This window comes from Quercus lobata, chromosome 6 (assembly GCF_001633185.2).
Source record: "Quercus lobata isolate SW786 chromosome 6, ValleyOak3.0 Primary Assembly, whole genome shotgun sequence".
Lineage (NCBI taxonomy): Eukaryota > Viridiplantae > Streptophyta > Magnoliopsida > Fagales > Fagaceae > Quercus > Quercus lobata.
Window position 1 is genome coordinate 3,163,848 of NC_044909.1, and position 19,799 is coordinate 3,183,646.

General features: G+C 35.9%; 1 protein-coding gene across 1 annotated transcript; it reads left to right on the forward strand.

Annotated features, from left to right (window-relative positions):
* The first annotated feature begins 8,323 nt into the window (after positions 1-8,323).
* Positions 8,324-12,132, forward strand: LOC115994190 (sugar transport protein 13-like). The gene is made up of 5 exons (XM_031118245.1): positions 8,324-8,584; positions 9,011-9,333; positions 9,443-9,567; positions 10,259-10,550; positions 10,957-12,132. Exons 1-5 carry the CDS (start codon positions 8,455-8,457, stop codon positions 11,581-11,583), a joined length of 1,497 nt encoding a protein of 498 aa, XP_030974105.1. The 5' UTR covers positions 8,324-8,454; the 3' UTR covers positions 11,584-12,132.
* Positions 12,133-19,799: the final 7,667 nt, after the last annotated feature.

Below are 19,799 nucleotides of genomic sequence, written 5' to 3' on the forward strand. Positions count from 1 at the left end.
TTGTTTGTAAATTCAAGCTAATGGGAAAACTCAATCAATTGATGTTAATAATATTATAAATTTTACTAAATGATCTTTAAGTTTAAAATATAAAAATAAAAATAAAAATAATTTATTGTGTTGTTCACCTGTTCTCGTGGCACTAATAACATTTATCAACATTTTTTTAGCAAAGTTGGTAGTAATTAAGCATTTTGCATATTCAATGATAATAAAATACTATAATAATCTAATTAAATACTTGCCTTTGGTTTAGCAAAATAAGAAAGAAAGAAAGAAAAGCTTGCCCCTTATTTTAATAAATAAACAATAAGCTAGGTTCATAACAATTTCATAACATACTTCAATTTTGCTACCACCTACCACCTCACATGTGGGTCTAATAACTTCACCACAATCTACCATTTAATTTTTTAAAAATAATTTATGTGTGAGGTGATAGGTAAATTGTGAAATTGTTTTGAGGGATTCATAAATGAATGCTTTATCAATAAAAAATGATTCTATACTCAATGTTTAATACAAAATTCCATTAACCTACAATCCTATTTTGGATTTTGTCAAATCATCAAAAAATATGTATAAGTAGTTTTAGTCCTATTCAAAAAAATAAAAATAGAGGTTAAGTGATAGCTTAATCGTAATAACATTTTTTGTAATGTTTCATATTTGTGGTTCGAATCTCACATCTTCCTCCACTACTATCTATCTATTCATAAGTAAATAAAATAAAAAATAGGCTGATCAATATTTTTTAGTATTCATAATGTTACTTAATATATATATATATATATATATTCAAAGATTGAGTTATAAGTTAGTCCTTTCTAATCTATATATCCTAGCAAAAAATATTAAATATTACATCATAGTTTAAATTGAGGGATGGAATAAAACAAGGAGAAATGCATCGTGGATCACTAAAATCATCCATGAAGGTTTGTATAAATTTATGAAGGGTTGCCAAGTTTTTGTGGTCAAGTTGATAGTGGACTGTCTCTTCAATAGATTTGAAGGAGTGTAGTAATCTAGATATTCCAAGTCCCATTTACTACACCATTGTTACGTTAGATTTTCAGAGTGTTTTATGAGCAGAGACTATAATACTACTTCTTTATAATTTTCTTTATTATTATTTGTTATTTAAAAAATCCATAGTGGGCTGCATGAAGAAAGTGAGGTCAAATCAAAATTCAAAAACCAGTATATGGGCCACTGTATGAAAAAAAAGGCCATTTTGGACTGCAATGGTTTGTGGTGAGCCCATCTCCTACGCAGGAGTTGATGTTACAGTAACCCATGAGGTCTTCTCCCATAATCATAGAAAAAAGCCCAAAGCACCCAGCAATGTGGGCATTACAATCACTATCTAATGCTGCTAATACACTTATTACATTGATTTATTTGGTGATGCCAGTAATGGCTACAATTACACAATGACTGAAAGGAAAAAATTACATTTTCCACTTTACAAGAGTAAGGTGGTGTTTGGTAATATTGTTCTAATAACGTTGTATTTTTTGAAAATACGTGTGGGTAAAAAAGTATGTAAAAATACGTGTAATGTTGTTTAAATACTGAAAACTGTTGTTCTAGTTACACTACCAAACAGACCCTAAGTTTTTGATACTCAATAAAACCATCACAAATAAAGTCTACACCATAAATGTTTTCTATCTCATTTTCAAAGTCAACTAAACATGGAAAAATGAGTTAGTTTTCTAGAAAATGACTTTTAAATAAATAAGTTTAAAAAAAAAAAAACATTTTTGTTGAAACCAACAGAGCTCTATGTAAGCCTTGCAAGGAAGAAAATACCTATTTTTTAGGTTGAGAAACAACCAGTGGGATTGGTAGTAACTTGTAAGCGCTCCAATGGTTCAAATAGCATCTGATCTGGGAGAATATTCAAAAGAAAACTTTCTAAAAGTGACAATTGTAATTAGAAAAACATACCTTTAAGTGATTCAAGAGGGGTATTAATTTATGAGATTAAATTATGTAAGGAAGTGATGTAAAATTCATGTTTTACCCTTCCAATTCCAATATGCCACATCATCTTATCACATATTTAAGAATAAGTACAAGCACATCCAATTAATTCTAGTACCCATACATAAATTCAACCAAATTGGGAATTTATTGAGATGTTATTAGGTGTGGTAGGATGTATTGAAATTTAAGTAAAATGCTAATATGATAATCACTTATTGGATGATGTAAAACATGAGTTTTATACTCCATCCTTACCAAATTCGGACTCTTAATTTATAGACAGAAAATCTTGAAGTTTTGTTAATGGTTGGAACTTGAGGTGGTTATAAAGAGTGTTTTATATATAATGGATGACTTTTATGGATGGTAAAATGAGAATTGATGATTATTATGACAAAAAGTATACCAAGTAATATTCTGATGGGTAGAAATTTCCATCCTCTGTTCTATGGTGCTTTCCCCTATTTATTGAATTTTTAAAAGTGTTTGTAAGCCTTACCAGTCATGATTTCGGAGATTCAATCTTTATCATTTATCTCAAAAGGGGCTATGGGAAAATCAGAAATGCAAATTGAAAAAAAAAAAAAAAAAAAAAACTCAAAATTTTCCTGAGCTGAAGTGCTAATTGACTCTCAGGAGCCAAATGCGTACGCAATTGGTTGCCAATAAAAAGACTAATTTCTCAGAAGAGTGAGATTTTCCCCCTTATAATAAGTGACCATTGGAAGTGGGGATGTGAGAGGAGCAAGTTGGGAACTTAGTTATCAATCTCCCAATATTTGTTTTAGGAAAAAAAAAGTTAATGGATTCTTTAAGGGCATTAGTTTAACAAATATTTTAGAAATTTTTTATGGGAAAAAAAAGTATCTAATTTTTTCGATTTTTTTTTTAATTTTATATTTTCTATAAAAGTGGTATAAATTTTTTCTCAAAATAGTTCATTAACAAATACTCTAATTAAGGGCATCCGTTAACCGGACTTTTTGTTTTATTAGGATACACTTGCTTGGAATTTTGTTGACTTCTTTTAATGTTTCCATGTAAGTTTTTGAAAGCTCACATTTTCAAAATCCTTATTATAATAATTATATTTTTAATTTAGTTTTTAAAGTTACAATTAGTGCTAAAAATGTTAGTTTGAACTAATAAAAAATTCCCTATATTTTTGCGTGTGGATAAATCAACTCAATACTAAACAAATTTTGACCAAATTAGGTTTTATCTTCTTTAAATAAATTATAATTAAATTAGAAAAAGTATTTTCTACAAATTTAATATTTGACCTTTTAGTTATTAATCAAATAAATATTATATAAAAATAGTTTTGATAACTTTTCTACACATTTTACAGGTTAGTGACTAATAATATAATATGATGGTGATCAAGGATCTACTAAATAAATCGGCTTCTTAAAGGCTCAAACTCTTTAATACAACTTTGTTAAAAATGGTACAGTTTTGATGAAAGCATACATTTCCACTCAAAAAGAAGGATATTATTATGTCCATCTAGGCATATCTAATAATTTTTTTTGAACTTGGTGAGACAGTGTAATTAAAGTATGTGCGTGTGAGTGTGTAGCGGTTAGTTAGTTAGTGTAGGGACACGATTTTTAACGACCCAAGGATGACATTGGGCTCGTGTGTAAAGGGCCCGAACAATATGTTTTGTAGAGAGTGGGTTTGGAAAGGCTGGATCTTGGTCGTTGGGCAACGGTTCAGTCAGGATTTTCATGGAAGCCCACTCGAAGGTGGATTTGGCCTGTAGGGCTAAGCCTTACATGGATGGGGTTTGAAAGGTTTATCTCCTCGGACTTAGTCCGAGGAGCGTTTCCTCTTCGCCATTCTTTTTTTTTTATGGGTCCTCCCTCTTTTCTCTGGTTCCTGGGAAGAACCCCCCCTTTGTCAATGCAACGAGCTTCCCTTTTATACTAGTATTTCCTTCCCATTCTTCACCTACGTGTCCGTTTCTCCTTGTTCGGGGTGGTTACTCGTCTTGTCAATCCTCACATCAGAGTGGTTGGGAAAAGCTCGACAGCATGGTATGAGTATGGGTTTGTCAGGTGATGGGCTCCACATTAAGGCGTTGGCAGCCTTCTCCCTTGTGCTGCTCTTGTACTGAATTTGTCCTTTTCTTCAAGCTTTTTTGTGAGATGTTGGGCGTAAAGTCGTCCTCGGCCACATCCTTGGACCTTCAAGGAGCTTTCATTGCGCATTCTTAGCAGTAGGGCTCATCGGCCTGGGTTTTGGGCTTTTAATACAAAGTGAGCTGGGACCTCAGATTTCGGACCCCACAATAGCCCCTCAAAATCCTGCTGCCCGACTTTTTAGTTGGGGAGGAGGGTTTTGGTGACATTAGGCCCACATTATGGCTCGCTCAAATCCAGTACTCCATTATTATTTGTATTTTTTCATTTACATGGGAGGCGTGTCAAGATAAGGACCATTCCTTTATTTTTTGCTCACGCGGGGTCCTTTGACATTTCGGTACTCGAGGCGCGCCTTCACGAGGATCTTCAGATCCTACGGTTGAGGATGAGGTTGGAAATTGAGCCGAGTCTGCTTTGTTCGTAGCATTCTTTGGAAATTTGCATGAATTAAATGCCACCGGTTTGCTTCTGTGTATAAATAGGGTAGGGGGTCACTCCACCTGCACATGAACTTTCCTGTTCCTTTCAGGGTCATACTTCTTCTTTCATATTCACGATCTCCATTTCTAGTGCCACTCTGCCTCAAAACAAGATGTTTGAGGCGTGGATGGGGATGAAAGGTCTCCGCACGCTTCAGAGACACCGAATCCTCAAGGTGATATGGTACAGATAAGGATGACATAGATTCAAGCCAGTCCCCCGTTTTGACAGGGGGAAGATGGTATTCCTCCCTCTTTTAGTCAAAATCCGAAGCAGGTTCTGGTCATGCCAGATTTTTGGTATGTCAGAAGAATGAATTTCCGCCATCAGCGCCGTCTGCCTTGTCGCAGGCAAATTTTCGCGGGGGCTCCTCAACTTCTGGCTCCCTGCACCTTTTCTTCAACGGTGCGGGCCTCAAGTTGGGTTCCCTGCACCTTTTCTTCAGCGGCGCTAGCCCGAAGCCAGGTGCTCTCTGCACCTTTTCTTCGACGGTGCAGGCCCCACGTTGGGTTCTTTGACTGTCTGAGTTATGGGCATGTAAAAGTATTGAGGAATGGTTTTCTTACACAACTCCTCGGAACAGCAGCCAACCTCTCCTCTGTGCTTCTTCTTCAGCTTTATCTTCATTCTCTTGTGTTTTTTCTTTTTACTTACGTAGTTAGCTTTAGTATAAGCTTATTTCAGCTTTTCATTGTACACTGTACTATTTCTTTGTCTTAATAAAAGATGAGTTTATTTCTTTCTAAATATTTTTTCTCTCGGCAGCAATTACTTTGTGAATGAATATTAAATATACGTTTGCCTTTAATGATACTTGGAGCAGAAAAATGCCTTAAAACAAATTCCTACTGGTTTAAACTTACTGACATTATTAAGTATAACAATGGTAATCCTCAATAAATTAAACTCTTGGAACTAACCGGGATAATGGCCGAGCGCTGTGCGATGCATGCTAGACAAACGTCCGAGAACGATAAACTTCTAAATAATTCATTCGAGAGGGTAGCCGAGCAGTGAGGGACTTCAATCGTGTTTTTGGTAGCATATTGCTCTATGTTGCATCAATCCGTTTGGTACTGAGGATCCGAGGGTAGACTGGGGAATCCGTTCAGTATAGGGACTAACCCAACTGTTAATGGGTAGTTCTCCTCGGATATATTCTAAGGTTCGTGTAACGTAAATTTTCTTTTAAGTACTTGGTTTCCCCATGGGCTTGAGTCCGAGGACCATGCAAGGCCTTGGTTTTGTCCAAAACTTGTAATTTTTCTTTTTTGTACTTGGTTTTCCCATAGGCTTGAGTCCGAGGACCATGCAAGGCCTTGGTTCTTTCCAAAACTTGTAAGATTTCTTTTATGTACTTGGTTTCCCCATAGGCTTGAGTCCGAGGACCATGCAAGGCCTTGGTTCTGTCCAAAACTTGTGAGATTTCTTTTATGTACTTGGTTTCCCCATAGGGTTGAGTCCGAGGACCATGCAAGGCCTTGGTTCTGTCCAAAACTTGTGAGATTTCTTTTATGTACTTGGTTTCCCCATAGGCTTGAGTCCGAGGACTATGCAAGGCCTTGGTTCTGTCCAAAACTTGTGAGATTTCTTTTATGTACTTGGTTTCCCCATAGGCTTGAGTCCGAGGACCATGCAAGGCCTTGGTTCTGTCCAAAACTTGTGAGTTTTTGTTTAAGTACTTGTTTATTTTTCGACCATAAGCCCCTATACTAGGGCGGGGAGAGTTGGCTTGAGGCCGGAAGCCCCTAGAGATGCCCGCGCCCTTGGCACTGCAAGGCGTAGCCCCTAGCAGAAATTTATGTCGGAGCAACAACTGTATGTCGCTGGAGACGGAGGAAACCCCAGGAATTTCTGCTTGCTAGAGAGTTGACTCCACCGCCACCTGCGCCAACGCGCAAGCCTTCCCACAGACGGCGCCAATTGTAGGGACACGATTTTTAACGACCCAAGGATGACATTGGGCTCGTGTGTAAAGGGCCCGAACAATATGTTTTGTAGAGAGTGGGTTTGGAAAGGCTGGACCTTGGTCGTTGGGCAACGGTTCAGTCAGGATTTTCATGGAAGCCCACTCGAAGGTGGATTTGGCCTGTAGGGCTAAGCCTTACACGGATGGGGTTTGAAAGGTTTATCTCAAGTCCGAGGAGCGTTTCCTCTTCGCCATTCTTTTTTTTTATGGGTCCTTCCTCTTTTCTCTGGTTCCTGGGAAGAACCCCCCCTTTTGTCAATGCAACGAGCTTCCCTTTTATACTAGTATTTCCTTCCCATTCTTCACCTACATGTCCGTTTCTCCTTGTTCGGGGTGGTTACTCGTCTTGTCAATCCTCACATTAGAGTGGTTGGGAAAAGCTCGACAGCATGGTATGAGTATGGGTTTGTCAGGTGATGGGCTCCACATTAAGGCGTTGGCAGCCTTCTCCCTTGTGCTGCTCTTGTACTGAATTTGTCCTTTTCTTCAGGCTTTTTTGTGAGATGTTGGGCGTAAAGTCGTCCTCGGCCACATCCTTGGACCTTCAAGGAGCTTTCATTGCGCGTTCTTAGCAGTAGGGTTCCTCGGCCTGGACTTTGGGCTTTTAATACAAAGTGGGCTGGGACCTCAGATTTCGGGCCCCACAGTTAGTTTTTTTTTTTTTTTAATCTTCTAAAATAAAGTAATCATTTGAGAGAGAGAGAGATTACACTACCTAATAACTTTTTATTGAATTAATTTTTTTTTTAATTTTTACCGTTAAATTACACGTTCTCTATAATTTTTACATACATACCATGTTCTTTGCCAATCTAATACTATTTTATATTCAATCTAAAAACTCATATATTATACAATTTTAAATACAAAAAACTTGTAATTTTTACGGAAAGTAAATCAAGTAAATTAAAATCAAACCGAAAAACCATGACCCTAGTGCCCTTTCTCCAAGTTTATTTCACATTAATTTTAATAGTTAAATTGAAAGTTTTGTCAAGAGTCTTATAACCTAATTGACATCTTTTCACGCACAATGTGTTTGGGAGTCTAAAAGGAAAAAAGTTCAAGTTGAAGATTTATCAGTATATTATAACTATATTAAAAAAATTAAGGATAAAATCAGATAAGAATGAGAGATAAGCTCTAAAAACATGACACAATTGCTCTCCTTCTTATCATTGAGAGCAGTTGAACATGCTACAACAGCCTGATCACTTAATCTCAATCTATTAATACTCATACTTTTTTTGTACCTGTAAACTGTAATATAGGAATATAAAACCTCTGCCGTATTTTTTTTTTCTTCTACTTTTTACTCCTCCAATCATATTTAACTTATCATGTATTATTTTTACTTTCCTAATACAATTATCAAAGTTTAAACTATAAACAAATAAGAAATATGACATACTTTCATTAATAGAGTATAAAGTAGAACACAAATCTATTCTATTGCGATTTTCCTTCAACAACAACCAAAAAAAAAAAAAAAAAAACTCTGTTTCCTAGACCGCATATATTTTTTGTTGTTGTTATTTTTAGCTTGGTATGATTTGTATGCAGCTGTAAGGATCAGAATGCATGTAGACTAATCCAACTTTAGCGAACTGCATTTTTTGTAGGAGCTGGAGCACCTAAAGTTGGATTATGTACAGACGTTAGGGAACTCGTTCCTCATTGTCACTATAAAACCGCCCATAGACAAAATAATTAACGTTGAAAGGTCATTTTAGGCTTTCCTTCTGCCAAATCTTCGACTTGGCTGTGGTGGTGCTTGTCTCCGAACCCCGTGCCATTGGAAGCCGATTGTTAAGAGCTTTTGCCTGTTAGCTTGCTTTTGCTTTTGATCAATCGTTGATCATGGCAGGAGGGTTTGCACCGGCGGCTAGCACCACCACGTTTGAGGCAAGGATTACGCCTCTTGTTATCATCTCATGTATTCTAGCTTCCACCGGAGGCCTAATGTTTGGTTTTGATGTTGGTATTTCAGGTACATGTTTAATTCACCTGATCTCTCATTTTTATGGATTCTCTGTTGATCATATTGTAAATAATATCTAATTGGCATGAAGTTTGACATCTGTATTAAGAGTATAAAAATTACATAATCCAACGGTTAGATTTTCAAAATATGTAATAATATTAATAATATTGAATAAAGTTGTAACCTTAAATTACAACTAATTTTGTAGTTAAACTTTATTCTTTAATCATTTAATTTAACAATTTATAAACATATTTTTTTTTTTTTGGTAAATTATTTATGTACCATGAAACATTTATTACTAATTTTGAATCTTTTATTCCCTTCCACTTGGGCCAGCAGAAAATAAATTCATGCATGCATAATACATTACCATTTAGTGCATTATAACAAAACCTCTTACCGTTGTCTGAATTGTTTTTATGCATGCAGGGGGTGTTACTTCGATGCCATCTTTCTTGGAAAAGTTCTTCCCTGTGGTATACAGAAAGACCCAGCAAACCGGACTCGAAAGCAACTACTGCAAATACGATAATCAAGGCCTTCAATTGTTCACTTCATCTCTTTACATCGCTGCTTTAATAGCGACTTTCTTCGCGTCCGTCACGACCAGAAGGCTAGGCCGAAGGCTAACCATGTTGATTGCTGGGGTTTTCTTCTTACTCGGAACTGTCCTAAACGCAGCAGCAGTAAACCTTGCCATGCTCATTATTGGAAGGCTCCTTCTTGGTTGTGGTGTTGGTTTTGCTAATCAGGTATTTTAAATTTTCACCCCCATAAACCAAAATGTCATAATCATAGAAATCTTTTTTTTCCTTCTTCTTCTTTCTTGTTTGATCATTTGAAATATCAATTACATAACAGGCTGTGCCAGTCTTCCTTTCGGAGATTGCACCAACTAGAATTCGAGGAGCTCTTAACATATTGTTCCAGCTGAATGTCACCATTGGCATTCTTTTTGCAAATATCATCAACTATGGCACTGCCAAGTAAGTCCTCTATTTCTTCTATTCTTTTTGCAAACCTTAATTATCTATGGTACTGTTAATTGATTAGTTTTCTTATTGGAAAATACTAAATTATTATCAAAATTGTACTACTAAATATTTTGAATGCTAATATAAAAAAATGTGATTGGTGCCATTTTAATAATATAATAAATAAATGTCCATTATTTTTTTTAATATACAAAAAAATCTACAAAAAATTGGTTTATAAGGTTTTTATAGTAAAATTTGTATTTTCCCTATACCTATGATATCACTCTTTGTTACAAATTAACATTCCAATGGATATGGTTTGTACTAAATTAACTACATAATAAATAAAGTTTATAAATAACCTTTTATTTGAGTAATGAAAGTTACAATGAATTTAATAATATATACTTTATAAACTGATGTGATACCTTATTAAATATAATAGAAAAAATTCATAATTTTGTTATAAATTTTTTTTTTATAATTTTATTTATTATATATGATTGATGTGACATGAATCATATTCATTACTATACATTTTTCTTTTCTGCTTTGTGTTTGTATTTTAAAAGAAAGCACATAGTTTGTAAGCCCTACATCGTAAAATTTGTATGAACTATAGTATCACCATTCTTGTTAACTTCTTTAAAAGACAATCTTTATCTTTTGAGATAGAATCAATGTTTTTGTGCAATAACAGGATCACAGGGGGATGGGGTTGGAGGCTATCTTTTGGTCTGGGTGGCATTCCAGCATCTATGCTGACCATAGGATCTCTCATTGTGACTGACACTCCTAATAGTCTGATTGAGCGTGGTCACTTGGATGAAGGAAAATCTGTGCTTAGGAGGATCCGTGGCATCGAAAATGTCGAACCAGAGTACATGGAGCTTGTTGAGGCAAGTCGTGTGGCCAAAGCAGTGAAGGCACCAGTCAAAGATATTTTGTTGAGGAAGTATCGTCCTCCACTTGTCATAGCAATTTTGTTGCAGGTCAGTCAGTGTCCTTCTCACAATTTAATCTGAATATATATATATATATATATATATATATATCCCTTACTGTTTAGTTCTAAGTGATTTTCCCAAAAACATACATTAAGCACATAAAAGTATATTCACAGATATGATTGTAAGACAAACTGGCATAACATAATATGATTTGAGGAGTTGAAGTATAGTTAAATTGAAAAAAAAAAAAAAAAAAACTCTTAACGTACCCTATATTTTATCCAAATTGATCAAACTACTTAAAACTATCAGAACTCTTTCATAAGTCATGCATGAGACTAGTATATATTATACAAATTTCTCAATTCAATCTCTTGGTATATAAACATTTATATGACATTCCAATATTGTAAATTAATGTTTTCTTTTCTTTGTGTGTTTGCAACAGATCTTCCAGCAATTCACTGGCATCAACGCAATCATGTTTTATGCTCCAGTGCTATTCAGATCTCTTGGATTTGGTGGTGATGCATCCCTATACTCAGCTGTGATAACAGGAGCTGTTAATGTCCTCTCTACCTTGGTATCCATCTACTCGGTGGACAAAATTGGTCGTCGACTGCTCTTACTTGAAGCTTGTGTCCAAATGTTCCTTTCTCAAGTGGTGATAGCAATCGTCTTAGGATTCAAGCTGAAGGATAACACTAGCGACCTCTCAAAAGGGTTTGCAATCCTAGTGGTAGTTATGGTTTGCACTTTTGTTTCATCTTTTGCATGGTCTTGGGGACCTCTAGGATGGTTGATTCCTAGTGAGACATTCCCACTAGAGACTCGTTCTATTGGGCAGAGTGTGACTGTGTCTGTCAACATGCTCTTCACTTTTGTTATAGCACAGGCTTTCCTCTCAATGCTGTGCCATCTCAAGTATGGCATCTTCCTGTTCTTCTCCGCTTGGGTGTTTATCATGGGACTCTTCGCGTTTTTCATGCTTCCTGAGACCAAAAATGTCCCGATTGAAGAAATGACAGATAAAGTTTGGAGGCAGCATTGGTATTGGAAGAGATTTTTTGATTGATAAACTAGAGCAAAGGTGAAAAAGGCAAAACAAACCCTTTTTTATTTACTTTTTTTTTTTTATGCATTGATAGTTGGGAGTGAGTGATTTGAATCATAAATGTTTCGGTTTTTCAAGAGGTGCCAATTGAATCACATGACTCTTGGTAAGGAAAATTACACTTTTGAAAGTGATAATTTTGCTCAATTCTAATTTCCTAATTAGAGCTTTTATTACCAATGATCCATGAGTCGGTTGGCACCTCTTAGGTCTCCCGGACAGGAAGGTTCAATATATGATCCTCTCTCCTATCTTAATGCAGGGAAAAAAAAAAAAGAAAAGAAAAAAAAGAAAAGAAAAGAAAAGGACTACTTTTACTTAATTACTTATTTGTTCAAAATAATGAGAATAAATGTGTAACTTCAATTGCAAATACGATAATACTCCTTCATATCCTACATGATGTATTTATTTCTTTTTGGGTTCGGTAGAATTTGGAGATTTACCGTGGCTTGTAATTTATAATTATCTGTACCAATTCACATAATATATGAGAACTTATAAGTTTTTAGGTAAAAACCTTTCAACAATTTACCCCTTTTTTGTTTTAAATTAGTTTATAAGTACTTTCTTTGTACTTTAGGAAGTCCTTGTGGGGTTCAAAAGGAAAGTTCAAAGTTAATCAAAAAGAAAAGAAAAAAAAAGAGAGGAAGGTTTGGAACTTGGAAGCTTGCAATTACTACTTTTTATTTTTATTTTTTTTATTGGACTTGCAATTCCTACTTCACTTTAGAGTTTAGAGTAGAGTGCGTCTGGTCCATACCCTTGTACCTAATTTCTCTAGAAGATTTTAATTGAACAAATTTCCATAGTGGTTCCCCATCACCTCTTCCATTTTCCTTCACAAATGATTAACCTAGTACTTGAAAAGATAAGAATAATTAAGCATTATATGATGAAGATAGCTTAAATTTCAAGTAGCTGCACTTTAATTACTATTTCTATTTCATAATGTCATTTGGTCAATGTAAAATGATGATAAGTCACCATGTTTTGTGCGCATAGAAAACTTTAGAAAAGATGCTCCTCTGAGTTTAACCACTTGATTTATCTATTGGCCACTACTGGTACAATTTGCGACTTTTTTTTTTACTGGTGAAATATAAATGAATTGGTTTATTTGAATAAATGGCGTCCTTAGTTTTTAATTGGCCAAGACCTCTCGCTTTCTATAGGAATTTTATGATTACTCATCAAATAAGAAAATCAATATAAAAAATACCTAATTCATGCTTATTTAAAATGGATTCATGACAAATAAAGATATAATTATGTTATGTGCTGCTATTCTAAGATGGTATGATAATTTTGGTTGTCCCACCTAAATAATTACTAAAATGCTATTATTTTTTTTTTCTATAGTTATAACTACAAGTATAACTATTAAAAATTTTGTTTATTTTTAAAAAAAATAATAATACTTATTAGAATACAGGAACACGAAAGTATTAGTACTTATTTTATTTTAATTGATTGTTTGATAGATTGAGATTTTATATTATTGTTTTGTTAAGCATATTGGTATGTAGTTTGTACTTAGTGTTCAATATTTGGTTTTGTTTCAGAATTTTGAGTATTATTTCTTGGTCACAACTATTGGTTATGCATTTTTATGTCGGTAAATTAAGATTTTGTATTATTATCTTGTTAAACAATTTGGTATAAATGAAAGGTTGTATTTATATTAGTATTAAAGATTTACTTTATAATATTAAGCATGCTAAATAACAAATTACATCCTGGCATTTTTTCAATCAAATTCTCTATTTCATTCATTTAACTTTAATTTGTTGTAAGTCAATACTGTCATTTTGTCCACTTTTGTTAAGTAGATTGTTGATAAGTGCCAAAAAAATGAAATATTTTTTATATTTTTTTTAGTTTCATAACTTAAAAAAAAAAAAATGATAAATTTTTTGAGTGGAAAATATTGAAAAATAGAAATTTCAAATTGGCTACTAACTTGCTCGTTATAAGTAGTTAACGAATGGAAATAAGGCCATTTTATGTCTATAAGTGAAGATTGGATGGATGCCCGCTCCTTGGGTATGCTTTCAAAAGGGCTGTTTTCATGTGTGCTGGTGTTCGTGGTCTGTTGGTTTTTCTGTTCTCATGGGGGAAGGCGGGATTGGCGCATCTACAAGTTGAGAGTGTGCTCGGGCAAGTGGGCTAACCAGATCCTTAGGAGCAGTAGTGGGATCGGTTCAAGCAGCGGATCAGTTCAGTGCCTTGCCCATCTAATCATGTTAAGAGAACCCCTTTTTTGTTTGATACGATGACTTGAAAAAGAATCAATAGTTTGGACAAAACAATGGCCGTGCTGGAGAGTTTTTGCTTATGCAAAGGTTGCATCTTTTGATTCCTAGAGGAGACCTGTTCAATTCCACATGACAGCACCATTGCCATCTCTTATGACCCCACCATAATCCGAATTCCCGGAGTCGCCTTCCCTACTCCTTCCAAGTTCATCTTGATGTGATTTGAAGAGGAAATTGCCACAAGATTGAGATAGATATGTTTGAATTTTCATTTTCAAAAAAAAAGTAATGCAATAAGACCTCGTCATGTTCATCCTTACTAACATCCCATACAAAAAACAAAAAATGAAATCTTTTTTATGGTAGGGAAGAACACAAAGAAAAGAAGGGGAAAAAAATAGAGAGTAAAACTCTTCCCAAAATTATAAGAATCTTTCTCATTTTTTTTTTTTGTTTCGAGATTGAAAAACACCAAAAACCGATTAGTGTTTTGATTTGATGATAAAAAATATAATCATCAAAAGTAGATGTCATAGGTTAAAACTCTATATAAATTATAAAAAAATAATCTTAATATCTTACTACATACACAAAAATTTCTATGTGAATACAAGGTTTTTATACCCATATTCAACCAAAAACTCCACTACACATATTCTACCAAATTAAAATTTCTAATGCCCGAAATTCCATACAAAAGTCCAACTACAAAAACCAGCTCGTTAAGACCCATAGCAACAGAGAACCCTCGAAACAACACCAAACTTTAAGCTTTTTCAATTTCCTCAATAAATTTAATTGTAAAAAATAAAAGCTTTTTTAACATCTAAACTAAAGGCCTTTATATATCAGCATCACTAGAGGGACGACTGAGGAGGGAGACTGTTGCTAAAGGTGGAGCCTATGAAGTATGAAGGCACCACCAAGGGAGTAATTGGAGAACCTGAGAAGTCAAATGGTGGAGCCATTAGAAGGGGGGATTGGGATTGTAGGACTCTATGTGAGCTATCTTGATTTCAAAAACAAAGTTGTAAAGTGACTGTATTGAGACAAAAATCTGGGTCGCGATAGGTCATGAGCAGATCTAGGTCAAGATAGCTTAGGTCACGAAGACAAATGGGCGAAGAGAGAGAGAAAGGCAAGGAAAAATATTTATTTTTAAAATTTTAACATAATTTTAAACAATTGTTTGAATAAAAAATATTTTTCCTAATTTATTTTTACGTTTGAAATCAGAAAAATAGCAAGACAACGTCATTTCAATTAGACTTAATGGTGTGTATTGGATAGAGATGAATGGAAGAACTACATTGAATTTGGATATGAATAGAAGTTGTTGAGGTACAAATTTTCGGGTCTTAAATTCTTTAGCCCACTCACAAAAATACCCACATGAGCCCACACATTATTTTAAGTCTACATAAATATTTCCCGCATATTACTCGAATATTCTCCATGACATTGGGCTCCCACAAATATTTCCTATATAAAGCCCCATAAATTAATTTGGGTCCTCTCACAAATATTACCCATTACATCCCACAAAAAAATACTCACCATGTTACTACCAAAATTGGGCCACAAAATTATACCATCTCCATAAAAAGCCCAAGCTCATTTACCTTGCGGGCAAAGCTCAAAAGCCCAACAAAATCTTTGCAAAGCCTGTTGCTACACGACACCTTTAAAGCCCGCTATGATGCGACATCTCTAAAGCCCGTTACTACACGACACCCTTAAAGCCCGGTACGATCCAGCACCTCTAAAACCCACTACGATGCGGCATCTCTAAAACCCGTTATTACACAGCACCTCTAAAGCCCGCTATGATGCAGCATTTCTAAAGCCCATTGCTACATGGCATCTTTAAAGCCCGTTGCTACACAACACCATTTACAAAGCCCGCTACGATGCGGCATCTCTAAAACCCGTTACGATACGAAAATATTTTTACAAAATCCTATAAAGCCCAAATACTAATTTGGCATCTATTTTCGTAAAGCCTAAATGCTAATTTGGCATCTATCTTTGTAAATCCCAAATGCTAATTTGGCATTGTAAAGTGGTGGGCTGTGCTAGTGGTGTTGGGCTGCTTCCTACGATACTAGGCCTAAGTTTTCTGGATAAGGGAGTCGAGACCGGTCCAGTTGTAACTCAAGCTGGTTCGGCTTGTGCGCAAACTAGGTCAGGTTTGCTAGGAACGTGCTTACGGCAAGCAGAACTGTTTCAGACAAGTTGTGGCAGATAAACATAATAATAATAAAATAAATAAAATATCTAGCCACTCAGTGGGAAATGACTAAACAACCCTCACACACAATTACAGCAGCAATAATAATCATTTTTACGAAAGGGAAAGAGCAGAACAAAAGTGAACAAGTATCAATATATATTAGTTAATCAAAATGTTAGGAAATCAACTAAAGTCCAGTCCGTAGGAGCAGAGCCAGAGAGGAAAGAACGTCCCTTCTCAACGCAATTAATCTCTCAGGAAGAGTCCTACCATGGAGATTAACTGCCCTAAGGGAAACGGGTCTGAGTGGTTTATGCACAGAGACTCCTTGTGGTTTTCACAGAGAGCAGGACTTCATAAGGGAGAGAGGGAATCAATCTACTAGTGCATGCCTGTCGTTTTAATTCTCACTTTGTTTTCTTTCTGGTTGTTTTCTTTCTTTCTTTCCCATTCGTTTCTTTTTCTATTTCTTGGTTTCTCTTTTCAAATTTCTATTTCTTAATCAAGGTTCACGTTGTTACCCCTGTTTTTCTGTTCACGGCAAGACCTTCTTTTTATAGTGCCTGCCGTAACCGGATTTTACTGTTTTAGCCCTTAATCTCTTTTGTCTGGTCTAGGTGTACTGGCCGACCATCACTGTTCCGTCTGTGTGCCACCCCCTCATCACCAGACAAAGAAGAGTATTTTGTTTGTTTGTCTGCCGTGACACCCTTTCCTGCTACGGTCTGGGTTCTTTCTCTCTCCCTATCCCTCATGGTATGTACCTAGTGGTTCCAACTCAACTTGCCTCTTTTGGATAGTAAGTCATCCTAACAGGACACCTTCTCGAAAAAACCTGAGCCAGAACCTCAAAAATAGATTTTTCCCCTCTCCCCACCACTAAACCATGCTCTTTGAATCTTTGACCCCCGACCTCACCATACTCTATATTGGCTGGGTACAGGCTGGTGGTACCTAGGCCTTGCGCGTGCCTTCCTTCCATATGTGTCCAAAATCTGCCTGCTGCCCATTCATCTGCCATGGTCTGGAGGCTTGCCTGGAAAGTCTGCCGTTCGTTTTCTTTGACCTTTTATGTGGGCTGCTTTTTGATTTCCTGCTTCTCTCAGGAGCTGGGCTTTACTTGATGATGGACCTTATATTTCTTTGGCCCACTTCTTGATTTCCCTCATTTTCTGTCATATTATTCTGTTATTCCTGCTGTAATGACTCAATCCTGCTGGGCCTCTTTAAGCCAGCCGTTTACTCTTTCCCCCAGTGGCTTGGTATGGCCACTGGTTTTTTCTTACTTATGGGCTCTTGTGTCCTTTTTGTTTTTCTCTTGGGCATCCTTGGCCCACTTGCTTTCTTTGGGTTTCCTTGACCTTTTTACTAGTTCTGCATTTCCATGGGCTTTTACAAACTTCATTGGGCTTCCCTGGCCCAATTACCTTATTCTCATCCTTGGGATCCATGGACCTGCCATAAACCCCTTACTTTCTTAGTTTGCATTATTTTTGGCCTGCGGCGACCCTTTCTCACTTTTCTACATCATACACTGCCCATGGGATGTTATTTCTCTCTTTTCGGGCTTCTTTAAGCCCACTTACCTCTTCAAGACCCATTTGTTTATTTCATGGGCCTATGATCCATTATTCCTGCCACTTGGGCCTAATGGTTTTGCTATTTGCTTGCCAATTCTTTGCTACCCTTTTTATTGGGCTTTTCTTCTTCCTACCTGGATTCTCACAAATGGCCCTCAACAGGCGTCTATTTTCGTAAAGCCCAAACATTAATATTTAGCACTTATTTTACAAAGCCCAAATCTATTTTGGCAACTATTTTACAAAGCCCAAAATAATATTTTGGCAAAAACAATTACTTTATGCTCAAAGCCCAAATACTAATTTGGCACTTATTTTGCAAAGCCTGAATATTCGTTTGGCACATATTTACTAAATTCAAATATTATTTTGACACTTGTTAAATCCCTCACTCATGGGAAATATAATTATTCATCCCTCAAGAAATACCTCTCTTACAAGATTTATAAAAGCTCATGAATATCACCCATGACAAAACTATTCATTTTGTAAGGGTAACCAAGCCCAAGAAAGTTTAACTACAAAGCCCAGCTGAGTTAGGCCAGCCCACACACAAATCCCAGCAACTTGAGGTCACGTGAATTGACCAGCCAAATTTCAGTAACAACTGAATAGTTAGAGCCCCTTCCCATCAAGTCCTAATTTGTCCAATCAGGCCAGAAGATGACATGTGTCCATCAAGGGTTGAACCCTTCCTTCACAAGCTGAAATTCCATCATCTCTCATGTGACATAAAGCTAAAACTGATGTGACAGAAAGCTAGGAAGTTTTAGCCAGCTGTCCCTTTTTTCTTCTCCAACCCAGCCAGTCAAAAATCAAGAGCAGCCATGAACAGACTACTAAAGCTCCTGAAACAAAATGAAATCAGCTCATTTTCATACTAAAAATGTGTATTCTCCGGTTCATGGACCAAACACATGAACCCCAAATGGGAAAACTTAGGAAAATGTGGTTTGGAGGGCACTAAGGGGATCCCAACAGAGTTCCCAGCAAGGGCTCCAAGGTTGACACCTGGCTTGGGGTGGTCAAATCTGCCCTAGGGAGCTCTGATTCTAGTTGCAATACAACCAAGATCATTAGCCTAAAGCATGCTCTAATCCCATCAGCCAAGGCCAATCAGCATTCAATATTAAGTTAGAATCCTACCTGTTATTACCCAAAACAGCAAAAACCTTCTAAAGTTGAGCTTATTACTCTTAGCTAAAATCCTAAGAACGATTCTCTAAGGATTTTCTGAAGATTGAGGAAGATTTAGCAAAGATTATTTGCTAATTATCCCCTAAAACCCAACTATAAATGGAATTCTCCATTAAATCTTTAGAGGATACTAAGCTACACACCAAGACTTTTCCTTAACCTCTCTGTAAAAGGGTCTTCTCTAAGCTTTGAAAAAAAGATTGAATTCTTAGTTTTTCAAGCTTAGAAACTAGGTTCCCCAGCTTATAGTTCTATTCATAAACACTCGGCTACCCCCAGCAAAAAGTCCCAACAGTCTTAGTATACACTCCCACTCACTACTCATACTACTTACAAATGACTCTCACTACTCATACTATCTGAAATATCCCTCACTACTCACTATATTCATGAGCATGTCTTGGCACCATAATGATCTTGCTGCACTAGCTGGGATCTCTCTCTCTCTCCCTTCATCTCACACTAAGCTTTTCTCATTATTTGTCATAATGGAATCCATGATATTTACTTATTCATTTACTATTGATGGCTATGATGTAACTGTTACTATAACATTTTTCCCTCATGTTATTGTATTGGAAGACTCTTCTCCAGAAATAATTGATGATGAGTCTGAAAATGTAGACATTTTCCTTAATCTGTGAAATAGCTAACAGCTGGAGATTTACACCGTTTTATCTTACTTTATCGCTGGGACATTTTACCGCTGGGCTGTTTTCTGTAAAAATATTTTACCGCTGGGCTATTTTCTGTAGAAATATTTTACCGCTGGGCTGTTTTCTGCAGAAACATTTTATCGTTGGGCTATTTTTTGCAGAAACACTTTACTGCTGGGTTATTTCCTACAGTATATTTTTTTAACCGTGCTGATGTGTCTGCTGTAGGGATTGTTTATGGGCTACTCTTGTC